Source organism: Passer domesticus, chromosome 8 (genome assembly GCF_036417665.1).
Source record: "Passer domesticus isolate bPasDom1 chromosome 8, bPasDom1.hap1, whole genome shotgun sequence".
NCBI classification, from domain to species: Eukaryota; Metazoa; Chordata; class Aves; order Passeriformes; family Passeridae; genus Passer; species Passer domesticus.
The window spans coordinates 10850177-10868409 of record NC_087481.1 but is presented as its reverse complement, the minus strand read 5'-3'; the positions used below and the strand labels follow the sequence as shown (position 1 = coordinate 10868409).

General features: G+C 54.0%; 1 protein-coding gene and 1 pseudogene across 1 annotated transcript; both read right to left on the bottom strand.

The window, feature by feature from the left end:
* Positions 1–18233, bottom strand: part of LOC135305589 (zinc finger protein 850-like) — a 652086-nt pseudogene that overhangs the window by 17721 nt on the left and 616132 nt on the right.
* LOC135306098 (olfactory receptor 14A16-like) lies at positions 127–17085 on the bottom strand. The gene is made up of 2 exons (XM_064429644.1): positions 15690–17085; positions 127–356 (listed from the first exon to the last, which is right to left on the bottom strand). Exons 1-2 carry the CDS (start codon positions 16457–16459, stop codon positions 194–196), a joined length of 933 nt encoding a protein of 310 aa, XP_064285714.1. The 5' UTR covers positions 16460–17085; the 3' UTR covers positions 127–193.

Here is an 18233-nt window from a genome sequence, read left to right as displayed (position 1 = left end):
TGCTCCTCATTGTCACAGTCTGTGGCCACAGGGAAGGTGGAGAGAAATAAAGTCAGAAATGGCAGAAACAATCATCTAGCTTTAGGGAGAATATTAAAAAAAAAAAAAAAGACAGGGAAATCAAAGAATCAAACCAACAGAACTATCAAAAATTAATTTTGTTACAAGTGATTTGCAGAAATAGGCAATCAGTTTAATGCTTCCTAAGATGTCCAGTCATCAGTCTCCACACTGCAGCCTTGAGCTCCTGGTTCCTCAGGCTGTAGATGAGGGGATTCAGGGCTGGAGGCACCACCGAGTACAGAACTGACACCAACAGATCCAGGGATGGGGCGGAAATGGAGGAGGATTTCAGGCAGGCAGATACTGCAGTGCTGAGAAATGCATTTCTCCTGCATTTTTCCTTTTCAGATTCTTTCAGTCATCTCCTGAGAGGTGCAGATTGTTCTGGGGCTTTTCATGAACTGATTGTACTCTTGATTTAGATGGAGACTGTAGAATTGATTTCAGATGTAGCAGAATCTGAACTGAGTACAGAAACAAACTCCCTCTGTCAGCCCATTTTCATCTTCTAGATCACTTTCAAGATGTCCTTAGGGGTGTTGGAATGATGATCACACAGCTCTCCACTTCTGGCTGCAGGCTCTGCAGATTCTTTCTTTGCATTCAGTCAGGCTTGCATTCCCCAGGAGTTCTTGGTAGCCTGTCATGTTTTCTTAGGGTAGAACAGTAACAATGAAAACCTTACCAATGGCACAACTGCCCAGCCCACAAGGAAAAGAAAAGAACAAGCTGTCAAGTTCTTCAAATATTTGTCCTGCTTTGCTGCAAGTGTGCTGCACACACAGTGTGGAAAGCCAAGAGAAGCTGCAGTTGGTGGCACACCTTGTGATAGAAGCTGAACCTCATTCTTCAGGAAAGGTTCTTGGAAAAAGCAAACAGGACTGAGGAGAAGTTTCTGGAAAAACTGAAAGTGCTTTTAAGAAATTAAATGAAAATTGAAACAATTCAAGACGTTTTTCTCTATTTATTTTTATGCTCCCCTTTTCCATCTTGCACTAGTTCTCCATCCCATTAATTCCAAACAGATCTCACCTCTAAGATCCATGAGTTTGCAAGTTTTAGACATTTTAAGATACCATGACCTACACACAGTTTGGCTTCCCCTGTTTTTCTTGGAAAGCAATGTTGGAGAGGTAAGTGCAGTGCTTGGGTCACGTACAAATTCTGCAATCAGGGAACACGCTCTGAGAGTGTTTGACCCTCAGCAGGGACAATGCACAGCAGCAATCAAGGGCATTCCTGAGCCACTGTGCAGGAGTCCAGACTCTGGCTCTTGGCTGAACTCGGCAAAGTTCCCGTGTTTGCAGAGGCTCAGGGGCTGCCCTCGGGGAACGTGGGGCTCGAGGCGGGGGGAGCGGGCAACGGACAAACGGACACGGGGACAAACGGCCCCGGAGCTTCAGTTGCAGCAGCAGCAGCGGCAGCGGCAGCAGCAGCGGCAGCAGCAGCGGCAGCGACAGCGAGACAAGAAACTTCAGATTCCCTTCTCCTCTCCCTCCCCCTCTCCCGCTGTCCCGTACCTCTCCCGCTCTCCCTTTCCCGGTCTCCTCTCCTCTCCCCGCCTCCCTCTCCCCGTGCCGGGCCGGGCCATGCCCCCGGCCCGCCCCCGGCCCCGGGCGGGGCTGCCCCGTGCCCGCCCCCGGCCGTCCCACCGAGGTCTGGTCCCAGCCCGGCTCTGGCCGTGCTGGCGGTGGCGCTGCTGGGCGGGGATCAGTGCCTGGGGCTGGGGCGGCATCGCCGGCTTTTGGCTCCGCCTGGCCCGAGCCCGGCCCCGGCCCCGGCCCCGGCCCCGGCCCCGGCCCCGGCTCCTCCCGGGGCCCGCGGAGGACACACGCGGCCCCGCCGCTCCCGCCGCCTCCGCTGCGGCTTGCCCGGCCCCTGCTCCGCCGCTCGGCAGCGCGGCCCCCGGCCCCGCGGCTCCCGGGTCGCGTTCCAAAGAGCGAACGCCGGGGGATGGCCGGGCCGGGGCGGGTGAGGGGCGCTCGGGGGCCGTTGCTGGCCCCGGGCCGAGCGCTGACAGCCGCGTCCCGCCCGCAGGGAAGGCGCAGCAGCGCCTGAAGGAGCGGTACCGGCTGGGCTCGCTGCTGGGCCGGGGCGGATTCGGCAGCATCTTCGCAGCAACGCGGCTCTCGGACGGCGCCCCGGTGAGCGGCGGGGCCGGCGGCGGGCGCAGGAGGAGGGGGTGGAGGAGGACGAGCAGGGGGGAGGAGGCGGGAGGAGGATGGTGCTGGGCAGGGTGGACAGCGAGCTGAGCACACTTCTGCACTTGGCTTGCAGGTGGCCATCAAGAGGGTGCCACGGTCCTGCGTCCATCACTGGGGTGAGCTGGTGAGTGAGCGAGGTGCTGTGCTGGGCAGGGATGAGCCGAGGCCCTCCCTCGAGGGAGAGCGGGTGTGGGGCCAGAGCAGGGTGCAGAGCATCCCGGGCTGGCTGAGGGCTTCCTGACCCCCGGCACGGCATCAGCCCCACTGACGGCATCGTGCTCCTCCCGCAGCCCGACGGCACCAGCGCACCCCTGGAGATTGTCCTGCTGGACAAGGTGTCCAGTGGCTTCTCCGGCGTGGTCCAACTGCTGGAGTGGGTTGAGCTCCCCAACGACATCTTGATGGTGCTGGAGCGCCCGGAGCACTGTCAGGACCTGCACTATTTCATTCGGGCACGGGGGTTCCTGTCCGAGGGGGTGGCGCGGCAGCTGTTCCGGCAGGTGCTGGAGGCCGTGCAGCACTGCACCAGCTGCGGGGTTCTGCACAGGGATATCAAGCCAGTGAACATCCTCGTTGACCTGGCCACCGGGCAAGCCAAACTGATTGATTTCGGCTGTGGCACCTACCTGCAAGAGACAGCCTACATTCGCTTTGCAGGTGAGCCTACACAGGGGTGTGCTCCTGGTTCTGGTATCTCATGGCCCAGCATCTCAGGGCCCAAGCTGGGTGTGGCAGCGGGGATTCTCCCTTTTGCTGCCCTTCATGGCCCTGAGATTTCAGCTGAGTTGGGTTTGAGCAGGGCTGGGTGGGGAGCCAGCTTCCAGTCCTGCTGGCAGCCTTTGCCCACCACTGTGCCCAGGATTGGGGCTGGGGCAGCCAGCCCAACAAAAACACCCGTAGGTGAGGGTAGCAGAGATGGGGGGGCCTGGAACCTGTGCCCCAGCCAGTTTGGTGTGCAGGTGAGAAGGGCTTGGGCTGCTCCACTCACCTGGTTTGTTCTGGGTTTGTTTTTTGGGGCAATGCAGGCAGGGAGGATGAAGGCATGGTTTTCCCTCAGCACTAAGTATGTTTCTGTCATGGTTGGGCCTTGCCAGGGCTTCTGCTGCCCTTTTCCAACACCGATGGCTTCTTTTCCAACCCCATGTGTTGGGAAGAGGGGCAGTGGGTCAACCTGCGTACCACTGGGGCAGCCCCTGCACGCCCAGGGATGCTGGGGCCAGGCTCTGGGAGCAGCAGCATCCCCCTGATGAACTCCATCTGTATTCCATAGGAACACCATCATACAGCCCCCCGGAATGGACCCATTTTGGCTGGTACTATGGCAAGCCAGCTACCATCTGGTCCCTGGGTATCGTGCTGCACCAGATGGTCTGCGGGGAGCACCCTTTCAGGAGGGACCAGAACATCAGCTGGGACCATCAGCTCTCGCTGCCACAACGGCTCTCTCCAGGTGGATCCTCATCTCTGGGCATGGGTGCAATACCAGTGCTGGGAGACAGCAGCGGGCTCGGGAGCATCCCGCTCTGGCAGCTGCTGAGGAGGTGACACATGTCCTGCTCTCCTGCTCGCCTCCAAAACAGGGAACTGATGGGAAAGTTTAGGCCCAGCTCTGAGCACATCCAGCATGGAGTGGGCAGGGAATGGTTGGGCAAAGCCAACAGGAGCCTTCTCCAACTGACCAGCGGTTTCTGGTTTCTCTGCCCAGAATGCCAAGATCTGATCAGGCGGTGTTTATCCATGCTGGACTGGGACAGACCCTCATTAGAAGAGGTGTTCTGTCATCCTTGGATGCAGGATATTCATCTGCCATAGAAAAAGGGAGAGAGCCACAGGCACACTGTGCTGCAGGGCCCCGGTAAGTTACAGCTCCACACCTGCCTTGGCCATCAGAAGCGAAGGAACCCCAGACTTTTTTGTCCTGCCTGTGTCACTGCCCAGGGCTCATCAGATGGGAGCACACAGCCCTTGTGCTGGAGCTGAGCTGCTCTGCCCAGCACTGGTGGCCACCATCCAAGCTGGTTTTGCTTGTACTGGTTCCCTGACAGCTGGGGCCCTGGACAGAACCCTGACAGCCTGGTCGGAGCCCAGGGAAGTAGAAGGAGCCCCCAGAGAAGCTGTACCAGGTGGGGCTGCTGCTGCAGGAGACAGCGAGGATCACATCAAGGATGACAGCCTCTTCCTGGACCTGGCCACTGGTACGCTTAAGATGATGGACTTCAATTCTGGCACCTTCTTCAAAGCCTGGCTGCACAGCAAATTTACAGATGAGTCCACATGCAGGGGGATGCTCCCAGATTTGGGCATTGCACAGCCTGGCCTCAACCCAAAAGTTCCCACCCCACTCATTGCTGGGATGGATGCAACTAATTCTTCAGTCAGCTGCCAAGCTGCTTTTGGCAGGGCTGGGGGCATGGGCTGGGGTGGGTACGAAATGGGAGTGGGCTCCTGGCCCTGCCAACAGCCCCCAGCACCCACCGTGCCCCAGGCTGGGACTGGGGCAGCCAGCCCAACACAAACAAACCCCTGTGGTGGGAGCAGAGGTGGGACTCCCAAATCTGTGCAGGGGCTGCTTTGCTGTGCAGGTAAGGAAGGGCTTGGGCAGCTCCACTGCCCTTGTTTGCTTAGGGATCATGGTTATTGTGGGGAACAGTGCAGGGGGAAGGGAGAAAGCCTGGGCTTTGCTCACACATGGCTGGGTTTTTCCCTGGCATGCCTTGGGCCTTCCTCAATCCCCTCACAGAGATATGATTTTTCCCTTTGTTCTTTTTTCCCCTTTTTGTCTGTAATCTATTTTCAACAATTTGTTGTTTGTTTTTCTAGAGGAAGCATTCTGGTTGGTCCAGTCTGGATCGGGAAGTTCTTGGGAGCAGCTGCGGCGTGGATGGGCCGTGCCCTTGGAGCAGGCTGAGGACATCGTTTGGGACCAGCTTTTTTTCCAGCCATGGATGGCGTTAGGTGGGTCCCCGCCTGCTTGGCAGGGTGGGCTCAGAGCTTTTGGGAGATGGCAGCGAGCACAGGAGCATCCTGCTCTGGGCAGCTGCTGAGCAGGTGGATGTGCCATGGCTGGCTGCAGGCTGGGCACATGTCCTGCCCTCCTGCCCTGCTCCCAAAGGCAGCACTGATGGGCAGCTCTGGGCACAGCTCTGGGCACAGCCAGCATGGCCTGGGCACCACGGGCAGCTGGGACAAGGGGACAGGAGCCATCAGCTGACGGGCAGTTTCTGCTTTCTCTCCTTGCAGCCGGGCTCTGCGGATGCTGAGGCTGCTCTGGGCTCTGCCAGGGCTCTGCTGGAGCTCAGCACCGGGCCGGAATCAGCCAAAGAAGAAATGGTGTCACCTGCAGCACAGACTTGCTTGAGCATTTTGGCAACACAGCTCAAGTTTGCAGAGTGTACACCTCCAAGGGAAAACATGACACCTCCCAAAAATTAAAATTGTTCAATACCTTCTGAAATCAAATCAATCTGGGATGACTCCAAATGACATTTTTCAGCTTGCTCAAGCAGTAGCTCAGCCCTTCTCTGAACAGGTCTCTCCCCCACCTGCCTTTTACTTCTCAACTGCTCCCTTTTTTTCCCCCCAGTGAATTCCCAGCCCATTGCTGTCTCCATCACTCTGTTGCCTATCTTGATGCCTCTGACCACAAGGAAGGCCGAGCCCCAGGTTTAGGGACTCATGCTGTCACTGGCTGAGGAGCAGCGATGTCTCAGAGGTCTAGTGGCATTTTAGTATCATTCAGAGCCACTCTCCAGCCCTCAGCTCTCCTCACTGCTGAGTTCCCACTCCCTTCATCCTTGCAGCAGGATGAGCTCTGTGAATCCCCTTGTGCCTCCCCACTCTTCCCAGCCAATGCACCCACCTCAGTGAGGCTGAAGCTGAAGCTTCTCTGTCTCCTCTGGCACACCAGTCCAGTCCCCTGTGTGGGGAGCCCCAGCCCCAGAGCACAGCACACAGCAGTGCAGTCCGGGCTGGAGCAGCTGCCCTGCAGCCCTGGCTTGGCTGTTTGTGGCAGCTGAATGCTCCCTGTTTCCAGCTGTCCCTGCAGGATGGCCCCAGGGCAGAGCCCAGCCGGGCTCCCACTGCAGCCCCTGGAGCTTGGGGCAGACAGTGCTCCCAGAGCTGAGGTTCATGGGGAGCACCCGGAGCTGTGCCTCGCACTCAGTGCTGGCAAGTGTTGTGTTCTCATCTCCTGCAGCCTGAGGGGAAAACAACCTGTGCTGCCAGGCCAGCACTGCCCCTCTGGGCAGGGAGAACGCTGAATGGCTTTCCCATTCCAGAGGATCCTGCACTGAGCCTTGGCAGGGCCTGGCAGGGCTGGAGCCGGGTCTGGCCTGCTGTCCAGGACTCGCTGCCCACCAACCACCCCCACCCACCACGCTCCATCCTCTAGAGACAGAAGGGTCTGTGTGTGCCAGGGGCTCTTGGATGTCTCTGTATCCATGGACAGAAGGGTCTGTGTGTGCCAGGGCTCTTGGATGTCTCTGTACCCAGGGACAGAAGGGTCTGTGTGTGCCGGAGTTTCCATAATGTCTCTGTACCCATGGGTATGGGATGAACACGGAGAGTGAAAGTGTCAATCACGTTGCTTGCACACTCCTTCCTTTGTACACAAGACAAATCCATGCACACCCCCACATATTGGTATATTAATAGGATAGGGATGGATAGAGATTTCCCACAGAGCTCTAACTTTGGCATAACTCGCCATTTAGCCAGAGACCAGGGGATTTTTTCCCCAGCTCTGTGTGAGAAGGTGTCCAAGAGCTGAAGGAGCAGCATTCAGAAGCAGTTTCAGGATTTCTAGGCAGGAAGTGGAGCTCACAACCATCCATATAACTCACCATATTCATTGGGATGGGCTGCTGCTTCTCTAGGAATATGGCCCAATGCAGACATGAGACTTGGAAAAATCCCAGCTCTCTGTGGGTTTGTGCAAAAGGGGGAGCAGCACAAACACTTTGTGCCTGCCTGGGGGCACAAGGTCCAAGGAGCTTTGGTGGCAGAGGGTGACCTGGGCTGGTGGCAGGCGAAGTTCCATTCCATGACATCTCAGAGTGGCACAGGACAAAGGTCCAAGTACCCCCAAGCCCACTGATGAAGTCCTTGGAGTGCTGCACATCCTCTAGGAAAAGCTGCTGTCACACAATCCATTGGGATTTATAACTTTTCATTTGCAACACTTTAAATCCAAATTTCAAACTGCAATATTTTTACACTCAAGACACAGTCATACACAATCCATCTTTCAATTTCTTATTGATTCAACTACAATTTAAAATAACTTAATATTGCAAACAAAACCCAGAATCTTTTAAAAAAGTGATGTTGATGTCAGTAAGATGGATCCATGCCAAAGTAACTGAGTTCTCTTTTTAAAAATACCAGTTACCTCTTAATCCAAAGTTAGAGAAGATTTTCACTACACGTTTTTTTTTTGTTTTTATATTTAATATTTTTTTCTTTTTTCCTTTTTTTAACAGAAAAATCATCCTAAAAAGGAATGTACAGCAAAAAGAGAAACATTTCTGATAAACAATGAAAATGTAGGCTCCTCCTCTGTTTACTTTTCTCTGGATACCCTGAAGAAAAAAATCTAGCAGATATGAGCAGAGGTGTGAAGTGTTTCCTTTGGACTAAGCTGGAGTTCAGCACTGCTGACATCTTGATCCAGTCAAGAGCTGCAGAATTCTTTTGCACATTTTGAACTCTGTGTTTGTAGGCACAGCACCTGCAGTGCTGATGCAGCAATGCACATGAATAACTCTGTTATTCCCTCTCAGAATTCGGGCTCTGCCCCAGCACGAGATGCTGCAGCCCTTTGCTCCTGGTTCCCATGTGGAGCAGCTCCATTCCTGCTGGCTGAGCTGCTCAGGCAGAGCCCGGCAGCTCCTGGCCCTGCAGGGCTGAGGCTTTTCCCCATTGCTGGGCACAGACTGATGGAGCAGCACTGCTGAACACAGGGGCACACAGAGGGACCAGGAGCAGCTGCCTTTGGCCACCTGAGGCTCCAAGGCCCAAACTCTGAGCAGCCAGGGCTGGAAGAGACTTGCAGGCTCCCTTGTGGCTGTGCTGCCCCACTTGTGCCTGGCCCAGTTTTGCTTGGGGCAGAGGGAAAACAAGGGGCAGCTCCCTCCCAGCCCCAGCCCAGGGACCCCTCCAGCCCCGGGGCTTGGGGCACTGTCAGCACCTGCTGCTCCAGCCACCGCTCCTGCTGGCCCTGACAGCAACACCCAAACTGGGGCTGATCCCGAGAGAGCAGCAGCAGGGCCTGGATCTGATCCCTGACTCTGGGGCAGGCCTGGACAAATGACCCCACAGCAGCAGCAGCAGCAGCAGCAGCAGCAGCACATGGAGCTGAATTTCAGCATAGCCCCTGCCACTCTTCCCTCCTGTGTGCAGCGGTATCACAGCAGCCTGAGGCACCTGGGAGCCCCCAGTGCCGGCAGGGACTTGAGATGGCAGCCCTGGGCTCCTGGAAGTTGTGCAAGGAACAGAGCTGGGGACTCCCTGTCCATGGGGAGCTTCCAGATGGAAGAGACTGCTGTGCCCAGGCAGCTCCAAGGCCACAGCAAGGAGGGTCTCGACCACTGGATCTGTGCCAGTCCCACAGTCCTGGGCAGCAGCCACTGAGCCCTGGGGGAAGAGAGGGCACAGCAAGAGGGACAAAGCCAGGCAAGGTCAGAGACTGGAGAGAGCCAGACCTGGGAGCAGGAATAGGTGCTCCATTGCACTCTTGGAAAAGCTCTTGGCTGGTTCCAAGCACTGAAAGGCATGAAGGGCAGAGAGGAGGCCACAGCAAACAATGCTCCTGTTTCCACACCCTCCCCTCTCTGTGTCCCAGAAGGAATTGGATGGACTGTGTTCTTCTCTCCAAGTCGTCTCGTTCAGCATGAGCAGCTTAGCACCAGGAGCTGAAGGAGCTGCAGCCATAGGCCACAAGAGCTGAGCAAGAGGGAACTTTTGGAGCAAAGTAATGCTGCTCAAATAGACCTAGCTGAATGCAGCAGATCTAATAATGGAATCACAGCATCCTTTCTGTTGGAAAAGACCTCTGAGCTCATCCAGTCCAGCCATTCACCCAGCAGTGCCAAGCCCAGCACTAAACCACGTCCCTGAAGCGCCAAGGACTGGACAACAGCCCTGAGTGAGGCCTGAAAAGCAGGCCCTGAGGCAAAGGTGACTTCTGGATGAACCTTCCAACCAAAGGTTATCTTTGTATCTGTTCACTGATGAAATATGCATGGTCATTAGCATTGTGATAGATGTAGCCACTCATTAGTGACACATGTATTGATCTTTCTGTATTTGCAAGCCAGACAAGGCCATGAAATCTGACATCTGGCCTTGTTTGGGGCTGAAGGATCAAAGTCACCTCCCTTGGTTCCTCCTTGGGCCCTGGCCAGGCTTTGGGAGGAACCCAAGAGGAGGCTGAAACCAGATGTTCCCGCACTAGAAGTGCTGTCAGTTTGTTCATTCAGCACTGTCAGAGCTGGGCCCTCTCACAGCGGGGTTGGAGCCTCACCTGTGGCTGGAGGCACCTGCAGGAATTCCCAGTGTCCAGGAGTGGCTCTGCAGCCCTTGGCTGTGTCAGCTTCCCCCAGCTGCTGTGTGGATCTGGAAGATGGTGAAGTATGAGGGTAACTGGTGCTGGATCTTTCTTAATCACTGCAGGCAATATTTGGTGCTGATGGTTGGGTGCATTGCTGAGCTGCTCCTTTTGTGATCATTTGCTGCTTTGAGCTGCAGTAAATGACACTGATTCCTTCAGTTGGAGTCTGTGCCTTTGGTGCTGACCCTGCCCACTGGTGAAACAAAACTGGCAGAGTCTGGCCAGATCACAGCAAAATGTCACTTGTTATATGTAAACGTGAGGAATCAGTGCCATCAGAAATTCCCAGATGGGAAGCCCTTCCCTGGAGTTGGCTGGCTCTGGAGTGGGCTGAGGTCGGGGCACCGTGTGAGCAGTGGGGCAGTTGGTTAAAAGAGGATGAACCCCTGGATGTCTTAAAATGCATCCAAAAATTGCATATGGGAAAGGAAAAGAACTTGTGGGCTTGGGCAGATGAGGATGGATTTTGTTAACAGCAGATTGGAAACAGCACCAACAAAAGGAAAATTGTTGTTGGAACACTCCCACATAGAACAACAGAAGATTTTAATCTTGAGCTCAGGTTCACTTGTGCAAGTGATACTAGTAATACTAATAGTAATACTAATAGTAATACTAATACTAGTAATAAATATAACACAAAAATTTATATCTGTATAATTAAAAATGGATACTGTGAAATAAGGCTGACACTCGTAATATGTCAGCTTTGGTTGCTCACTGTAACACTAAATACCCTAGAGAAAAGGACTAGCCAAGACCCAGCTGTCAGTGGTAAACTTTGTGAGATAAAGGAGGAAGGGATGAATCAGGCTATTTTTATAGGATTTGCTGATACTGTGATGGGGAATGCTTTGTCTGTTACTGTGAAAAATACAAAAATACAATTATTAAGTCTGCTGGGTTTTTCATATCCCAGACAATCCACAAGCTGCAGGATTGGTTGAATGGGTGTAGGGGTTATTAAAAGAGCAGTTGACAAAATGAGGAGATGGGAACCTGTCCCCACGGAGAACCCATCTCCCAGATGTGCTCCATGCCCTTAACAATGGCACACCGGGGAAATGGAAACCCCTGGCTGTGCACAGCTGCACCCAATTTGCAACTACAACCATGGGCAGTGAGGCTTGGACTGCCTGGGAAATTGTTGTGGGTGTGATGGCCTCTGGCAGGGCCAGCCCAGAGGCTGCAGGGCTGGACCTTCATGCCTTGGAATTAATTAGCATAAATCAGAAGCAAATGAGAGTTATAAATACCAAAACAGTAATTCAGATTCCTCCAGGACGCTTTGGTTTGATAACTGCTCACTGGAGCTTGGCCTTGAAAGGTGTTCATGTGATGGGAGGAGGAACTAATGCAGATTATCAAGGAAAAAATAAAGGAATTGTGTTAAAAATAGTGAACAAAATTGGATTATTCAACTACACAGTAGCACTATTACTGATATTGTCAGTTTTTAAAATAATTGGAAAAAAGGACATCCGTCTCAAATCACTGCTGTTGGTGTAGATAAAGGGTTTGGATCCACAAGTCCTAATAAAGGAGCAAGAGTGTGGCTCCATAGGCCAAAAGGTCCTCCAGAGGCAGCTGAAGGAACAGCTCTGGGGAAAGACAGCACTGTTTGAATCCTGAAACCTGGGCAGGAACAATGGGAATGTGTCCCTGCAGCCAAGTGTGAGAACAAGGAGATATTACAGGATACTATTTTACACATCCTGCCAGAACAAATCTCCCTGTTTGCCTCAATGACCCCTTTGGAAAATGCTCTGATCCACAGGGCTCCATGTGGAGGCTGCTGTGGCACTGAGGGACTTGCACACAAATTCCATCCAGGAGCCTGGGTGCCCTCAGGGACTGGGACCCAGCCCCCTTCCAGCCAAAGGGGAAAGGGCCCCAGCAAGCCTTGTTATCCACAGGCACCGTGCTAAATCTGAACAGCAAAGGACTTGGGGGCATTGTTCTGGAATTAACATGGTGTCAGCTCCATGGACAACAGAATTATTGTTCCTAACTCAAATGAGACTGAGGAAAAAGAATGATTAACCGTGTCACTGAAGTACTGCTGATGTCTGTAAGTTGTGTCTTGAGAGTCAGCCAGAATCTTTGCCACGAACACCTCTTGAGTTTCACCAAGGATTAGTCATTATATTCTTATCAGAATGTAAAGATCAAAGTAACCAAAATACTCAATGTAACTAATTGCTGGAAATGTTCTCAACTGATGTTGGGAGAAATGGGGTTCCCTTGGAGGGCCCAGGGAGGAGCCCTGGATCCATCAGCAGCCCACAGTGGGAAATGGGAAAGCAGACCTTTGGTACTGGGAATGGGAGCTGCTGGGTGTGTGGACACTGCCCATAAACAGCTTCCTAAAGGATGGTTTAGGTCCTGTTTCCAGGCAATGCTGATGCCTCCCATGAGGGTCCTTCGGCAACAACCACAAGGAAGAGTTGGGGCCCAGAGAACATTTTCCCCCCAAGGGGTGCCTTTGGTCTCAGAAAACCAAGGATTCTGGTTCCCCCTGTGCCCCATGTGCACTGCCCTGTCCTGTGGAGTATACATTAATGAGCTAAAAAGATTATTAGAAGAAATAAGAAATTATACTGTTACAATGTCTGATAGTACATCCCAGGAGCTCCAACAAACACAAATGGGGCTCTACAGAATCACACAGCCCGGGATTATCTGCTTGCTGGCCAGGGAGGAACCTGGGCTCTCATGGGACAGGAATGTTGCACTGCTATCTGATGGGTTTGAGGTCTAACAATCAGGAATCACCTTGACAGAAAAAGCAGTACAAGAGCGGCAGAAAAAAGAAAACTATTCTTGGTGGGATTGGCTTCATGACTACCAAATTGGAGGCTGCGGTGAAATGAATTCATGGCAGTCACTGTCATCATTACAGTGTGTGCACTTGGTGTGTTATGATTCCATGTTAGAGTTGTTGTGACACTGTGCTGAAAATGGAGTACTGAGACTTGTCTAAAAATTGACACAGTCTAAAGAAAAAGGGGACATTTGATAAAATAACAGAGAATAGCAACTATTCAGGGCTGTTTTAAAAGGAATGTGAATTATAGCTCTGAGTAATGAATTTGAACAGCACTTAATGGAAGAACAAGATGCAATGCCTTTATGACTAATTCCTAAATCTAAACTATGTTGTTGAAAGAATTGTTATGAAGGTGGTAGTTCATCTGCAGGTTAAAGGACCAATTGAAGTCCTGAGGCCTCAACACCAGATCCTGTGTCAGGCCTGGACACCAGGCCCCGAGGCAAACCTGACCTCTAGATGAACCTTCCAACCAAAGGTCATCTTTGTATCTGCTCATTAATGAATCATTATTAGCAATATGATCTCTGTATGTGTTCATTGGTGAAATGTGGATTTACCTTTGTGTATTTAAAACTCAGACAAGGCCCCATATAGCCTTGTTCGGGGGCTGAAGGATCAAAGTCACCTCCCTTGGTTCCTCCTTGGGCCCTGGCCAGGCTTTGGGAGGAACCCAAGAGGAAGATGAAACCAGATGTTCCCACACTAGAAGTGCTGTCAGTTTGTTCATTCAGCACTGTCAGAGCTGGGCCCTCTCACAGCGGGGTTGGAGCCTCACCTGTGGCTGGAGGCACCTGCAGGAATTCCCAGTGTCCAGGAGTGGCTCTGCAGCCCTTGGCTGTGACAGCTTCCCCCAGCTGCTGTGTGGATCTGAGGGATGATGAAGTCTGAGGGTAAATGATGCTGGATCTTTCTTAATCACTGCAGGCAATATTTGGTGCTGATGATTGGTTGCATTGCTGAGCTGCTCCTTTTGTGATTCTTTGCAGTTTGCATTACAATAAATCACACAATTCCTGAACTTGGTGTCTGTGTCTTTGGTTCTGACCCTGCCCACCAGCAAAACAGACACTATGGGCCCACAGAACCAAAGGTGCCTTATGACACTGCAGGCCTCCTGTGACCAAGGGGACCAGAGTGACACTTTGGGCCTCATGGAACCATGGAGATCATTCTGACACTGCAGGGCCCACTGTTTTCCTCTCCCTTCCCCAGCCTAGCCCTGTCTGGCCCTGCAGCAGGAACTGCAGGCACTGGAGGTCAGGGACAGCCACTCTGGGTCTGGAATGCTCAGCAGATGCTCAGCTCGGGCAGCTCCTGCAGCCCCAGGGCCAGCCCCGCTGCCCAGCCCAGCAGCAGAGTTGGCCCCGGGGCTCCTCAGGCAGCTCCTGCTGGCCCAGGGACAGGGCAGCCTCTTGCCAGGGCTCCTCTGCACACCCACGGGCTCCTGCTCTGCTCCTGGCCCATGCCAGCTGCCCCCAGAGCCTGTCCCAGGGGAACAGGTCTGGGCTGGCCCCAGCAGCCATTGCTGCAGCCCCTGCCCTGCTGCCCAGAGCCCCGAGCTGCGGCTGCTGCTCTGCAGAGCACGGGGGCTGTGCTGCCCGGGGCCCTGGGCTGCCTCTGCTGGGCTCTGCTGCTCAGCCTGGCACACAGAGGCAGCTGATGGTGCTCCCTGCACTGATCCCCTCCCACACAGGCTCTGCGGGGCCATGGAGGGGGCTCAGAGGAGCCTGCCTTGTGCCAGGGCTGCCAGAGGGGATTGGGGCTGCCCTAGATCCTCCTGGGGGAGTTCCCTGAGGGTCAGAGCAGGCAGTGCCCAGACTCCTTTCCCTGGGCCTGCTGTGTCCCTGGGCTGCAGAGCTCTCCTGGCTCACAGCAGACATTCAGTCCTTGATCTCGGGGTGACCCCAGCCTGGCCAGGCCTGTGCCCAGTGAGCTCCACTCCCTGCTGGTCCCTGGCACACACTGTCCCTGCAGGTCCCCTGTGTTCTCCTGGCAGCTCCCAAGGCCCTCCAGACAAACCTTCCCCTGCCATCAGCCCTGGCACAAGCTGCAGAGCCCCAGGAAGGTTCAGCTCAGACCATTCAGCATCTGATGGGCACTAGCCACCAACAAGTAAAACCTGATCCAGACCTGAATTCCCTGAAGGCCACCCTGGGCCTCCGATCTCATCCCACTGAGCCCTGGGAGAACAAGGAACACAAGGAGCCTCTTGAGAGTCCTGAGAGTGACTCTGGAGGGGAGCAAAGCCTTCCTGCCCTGCGCTCAGGAGATACCCTTTGCTGGTGGAGCTGCTGTGCTGGAGCCCAACTGTGTCCCAGCAGTGCCCATGGCCTGTCCCTGCCTGAGGGCACAGCACGGACACACAGCAGGACAGTGACCAAGCTGCCAGAGCACTCCGGCCTGGCACCCACAGCAGGGCTGGGAAGGGGAGTGTGGAGCTGGGAGGAGCAGATGTGGAAAGAGGCAGGGCCATTGTCCCTGGCCATGCTGCTGTGCTGGGAGCCCCTTCCCTCCACCTCTGCTCACAGGCACTGCCCCTGCAGAGCCAGAGAAGGGCTGAGGAAATGCCTTGGACACACAGCTCAGGATAGCCACTTCTTTTTATTCACATGCACAAGGAACAAGCCACCTAAAAGCCTTTGTGTTAAAAAAGAGAATATCATGTGGAAATACTCAGAGTAGTACTGCAGTATCTTATAAAAACATTATAACACCAGAAAAATAATAGGAAAAATTCCCTATGACAAAATGGACAAATAGGAAAAAAAGGCCAAGATTGTCAAGAATTACATTCTGAAGGTTCTGGAGAAGAAAAGTTTAATGTTTCTGAAAAGATACAATCATCATTTTCCTCAGGGCATCCTTGATCTCCTGGTTCCTCAGGCTGTAGATGAGGGGGTTGAGGGCTGGAGACACCACCGAGTACAGAACAGAGACTGAGAGATCCAGGGATGGGGACGAGATGGAGGGGGGCTTCAGGTGAGCAAAGATAACAGTGCTGACAAACAGAGAGACCACAGCCAGGTGAGGGAGGCAGGTGGAAAAGGCTTTGTGCCGTCCCTGCTCAGAGGGGATCCTCAGCACAGCCCTGAAGATCTGCACATAGGAGAAAACAATGAACACAAAACAGCCAAATACCAAACAGGCACTAATTGCAATGAGCCCAAGTTCCCTGAGGTAGGATTTGGTGCAGGAGAGCTTGAGGATCTGTGGGATTTCACAGAAGAACTGGCCCAGAGCATTGCCATGGCACAGGGGCAGGGAAAATGTATTGGCCGTGTGCAGCAGTGAATAGAGAAAGGCACTGGCCCAGGCAGCTGCTGCCATGTGGGCACAAGCTCTGCTGCCCAGGAGGGTCCCGTAGTGCAGGGGTTTGCAGATGGACACGTAGCGGTCGTAGCACATGATGGTCAGGAGGAAATACTCTGCTGACAGGAAGAAATACAAAAAAAAGAGCTGAGCAGCACATCCTGTGTAGGAGATGTTCCTGGTGTCCCAGAGGGAGTTGTGCATGGCTTTGGGGACAGTGGTGCAGATGGAGCCCAGGTCGCTGAGGGCCAGGTTAAGCAGGAAGAAGAACATGGGCGTGTGCAGGTGGTGGCCGCAGGCTACGGCGATGATGATGAGGCCGTTGCCCAGGAGGGCAGCCAGGGAGATGCCCAGCAAGAGGCAGAAGTGCAGGAGCTGCAGCTGCCGCGTGTCTGCCAGTGCCAGCAGCAGGAAGTGGCTGATGGAGCTGCTGTTGGACATTTGCTGTGGCTGCACATGGGGACCTGTTCATGGAGAAAGGACAGTGACAAGTCAGGAGAGGCTGCTTTGAGGCAAACCTGGGCCATTCCCTGCAGACTGTTCCAGTGGTACTCGCTCACCCTTGTTCCTGCTCTGGGAAAACCTTCACCCAGGTCCCTGCCTGAGCTCCAGTTCTGCTGGCTGAGTGTGCCAGGAGCAGCCAGGCCTGTGCATGGGGGCTCTTGAGGAGCCATCCCTGCCCTGCTGCCCTGGGTTTGTGGCAATGGGGCAGAGGGACAAGGCTGGATATTCAGGATTTGTCAGGGGAATCACTTAATGGAGAAAGAATTGGTACCATCTGCACTCACACTTCTAAAGAATGTCAGGAGTTGTTTTTTGGAATTGTTTTAGAACTTCATTGCTGGCTCTCTGAGGTCAGAAATCCCCAGCATTCCTTCTGCACTCAGAGTTTGCCACTGAGAGATGAGAGAGGCAAAGGATTCCCTGTGGCAGATGGAAGGTGAGGAGCTGGATGGGCTTGTTCCCAACTGCCCTGGCTTTGCACCTTTGGCTGCAATGAGAGCACAGTCACACTCCTGGGTCACCCTGGCATAAACCAAAGCCTGCCCAGAGCAGAGGGATCCCTGAATGTCTCACCCTCTCTAAAGGGCTCTGGGCAAGGTCTCAGCACCCCCTTGTGCCAAGGACACTCATGGCTCCCTTGGCAAACCCAGCAGCATTTCCTCAGCTGTGGCAGCTCTGCCCTTCCCCATGGGACATTCAGGGAACTGCCAGAGGCTCTGGCACAGATTTGCACCCAGGAGGGCAGCTCAGAGCTTGGAAGGGCACAGCAAGGAGATCCCCGGCTGTGCCCATGATGGGATCTCAGGGAGGGGGCTCAGCTCATTCCCCTTTTCCATGGACTGCTTTGCCCACAGCCCCACATGTCCCAGGGAAGCTTGGACACCCCATTCCCATGGACACCCCTGCCTGGCAGGAATGCCAAGGGCAGTGCCTGACTCAGTTGCTGCAGTTGCCAGAGCCTCCCTGAGAGCAGCAGATAACAGTGACAATATCAGGGCAGGGCAGAAACAAGAGAAGATGTGGTGGTGCTGTGCCTGAGAGGGCAGGGCAGAGACAGCCGGACACTCAGGACAGTGTTCCCGTGCCCAGCTGTGTCCGCACCTCCCACACACCAACAGTGTCCTCCTGCCCCAGCACTGCTCTCTTCAGCCCCCTCTCCGTGCCTGAGCATCTCCCTGGGCCTGGACATTCCCTCCTGAGAGGAGCCTTGTCCCTGCCAGCGCTCACAGAGCCCATCCCACCCTGTGTGCCCTGGCCCCGGCCCTACAGAAACCTGCCTGTGTGCAGGGCCCTGGCTGGGGCAGGCTCTGTGTGCAGGTGGGCAAGGGCAGCTCAGGAGAGCCCTGCTGGGCCCTGCAGAGGTGATGCTGCTGCTGTCCAGGGCTGAGGAGTGGCTGAGGGCCCTTTGGAAGGCTCCCAGCAGAGAGACTCACCACCCACAGTTACAGTTCTGGAGTCTCTGTAAATGTTCAAACATTACTTTCATGATTCTGTGTGTCTCTTTCAACTCAGAATGTTTTGTGATTCTGGGATTACAGTTCCTGTTCTGCTTCTCTCATCCCTCTGTTGTCTCTAATAAAAAAAGAATAAAACTCTTGCAAAGGTGTTAGAACAGTAAAGTAAAAAGAAAAGACATTTATTGGAAGATTCCAGGTGTCCACGTGGGAATTGGGCACAACTGATTTCAACAATTCATTAAGGTGGATTAATT

Bases quoted from the DNA above. Each gene is read 5' to 3' on its own strand.
- LOC135306098 (XM_064429644.1), bottom strand. From the start codon at position 16,459: ATGTCCAACAGCAGCTCCATCAGCCACTTCCTGCTGCTGGCACTGGCA. The intron at 357-15,689 runs CCTGAAGCCCCC...AGTATCTGCCTG, and splicing joins AGCACTGTTATCTTTGCTCA to CCTGAAATCCTCCTCCATTT.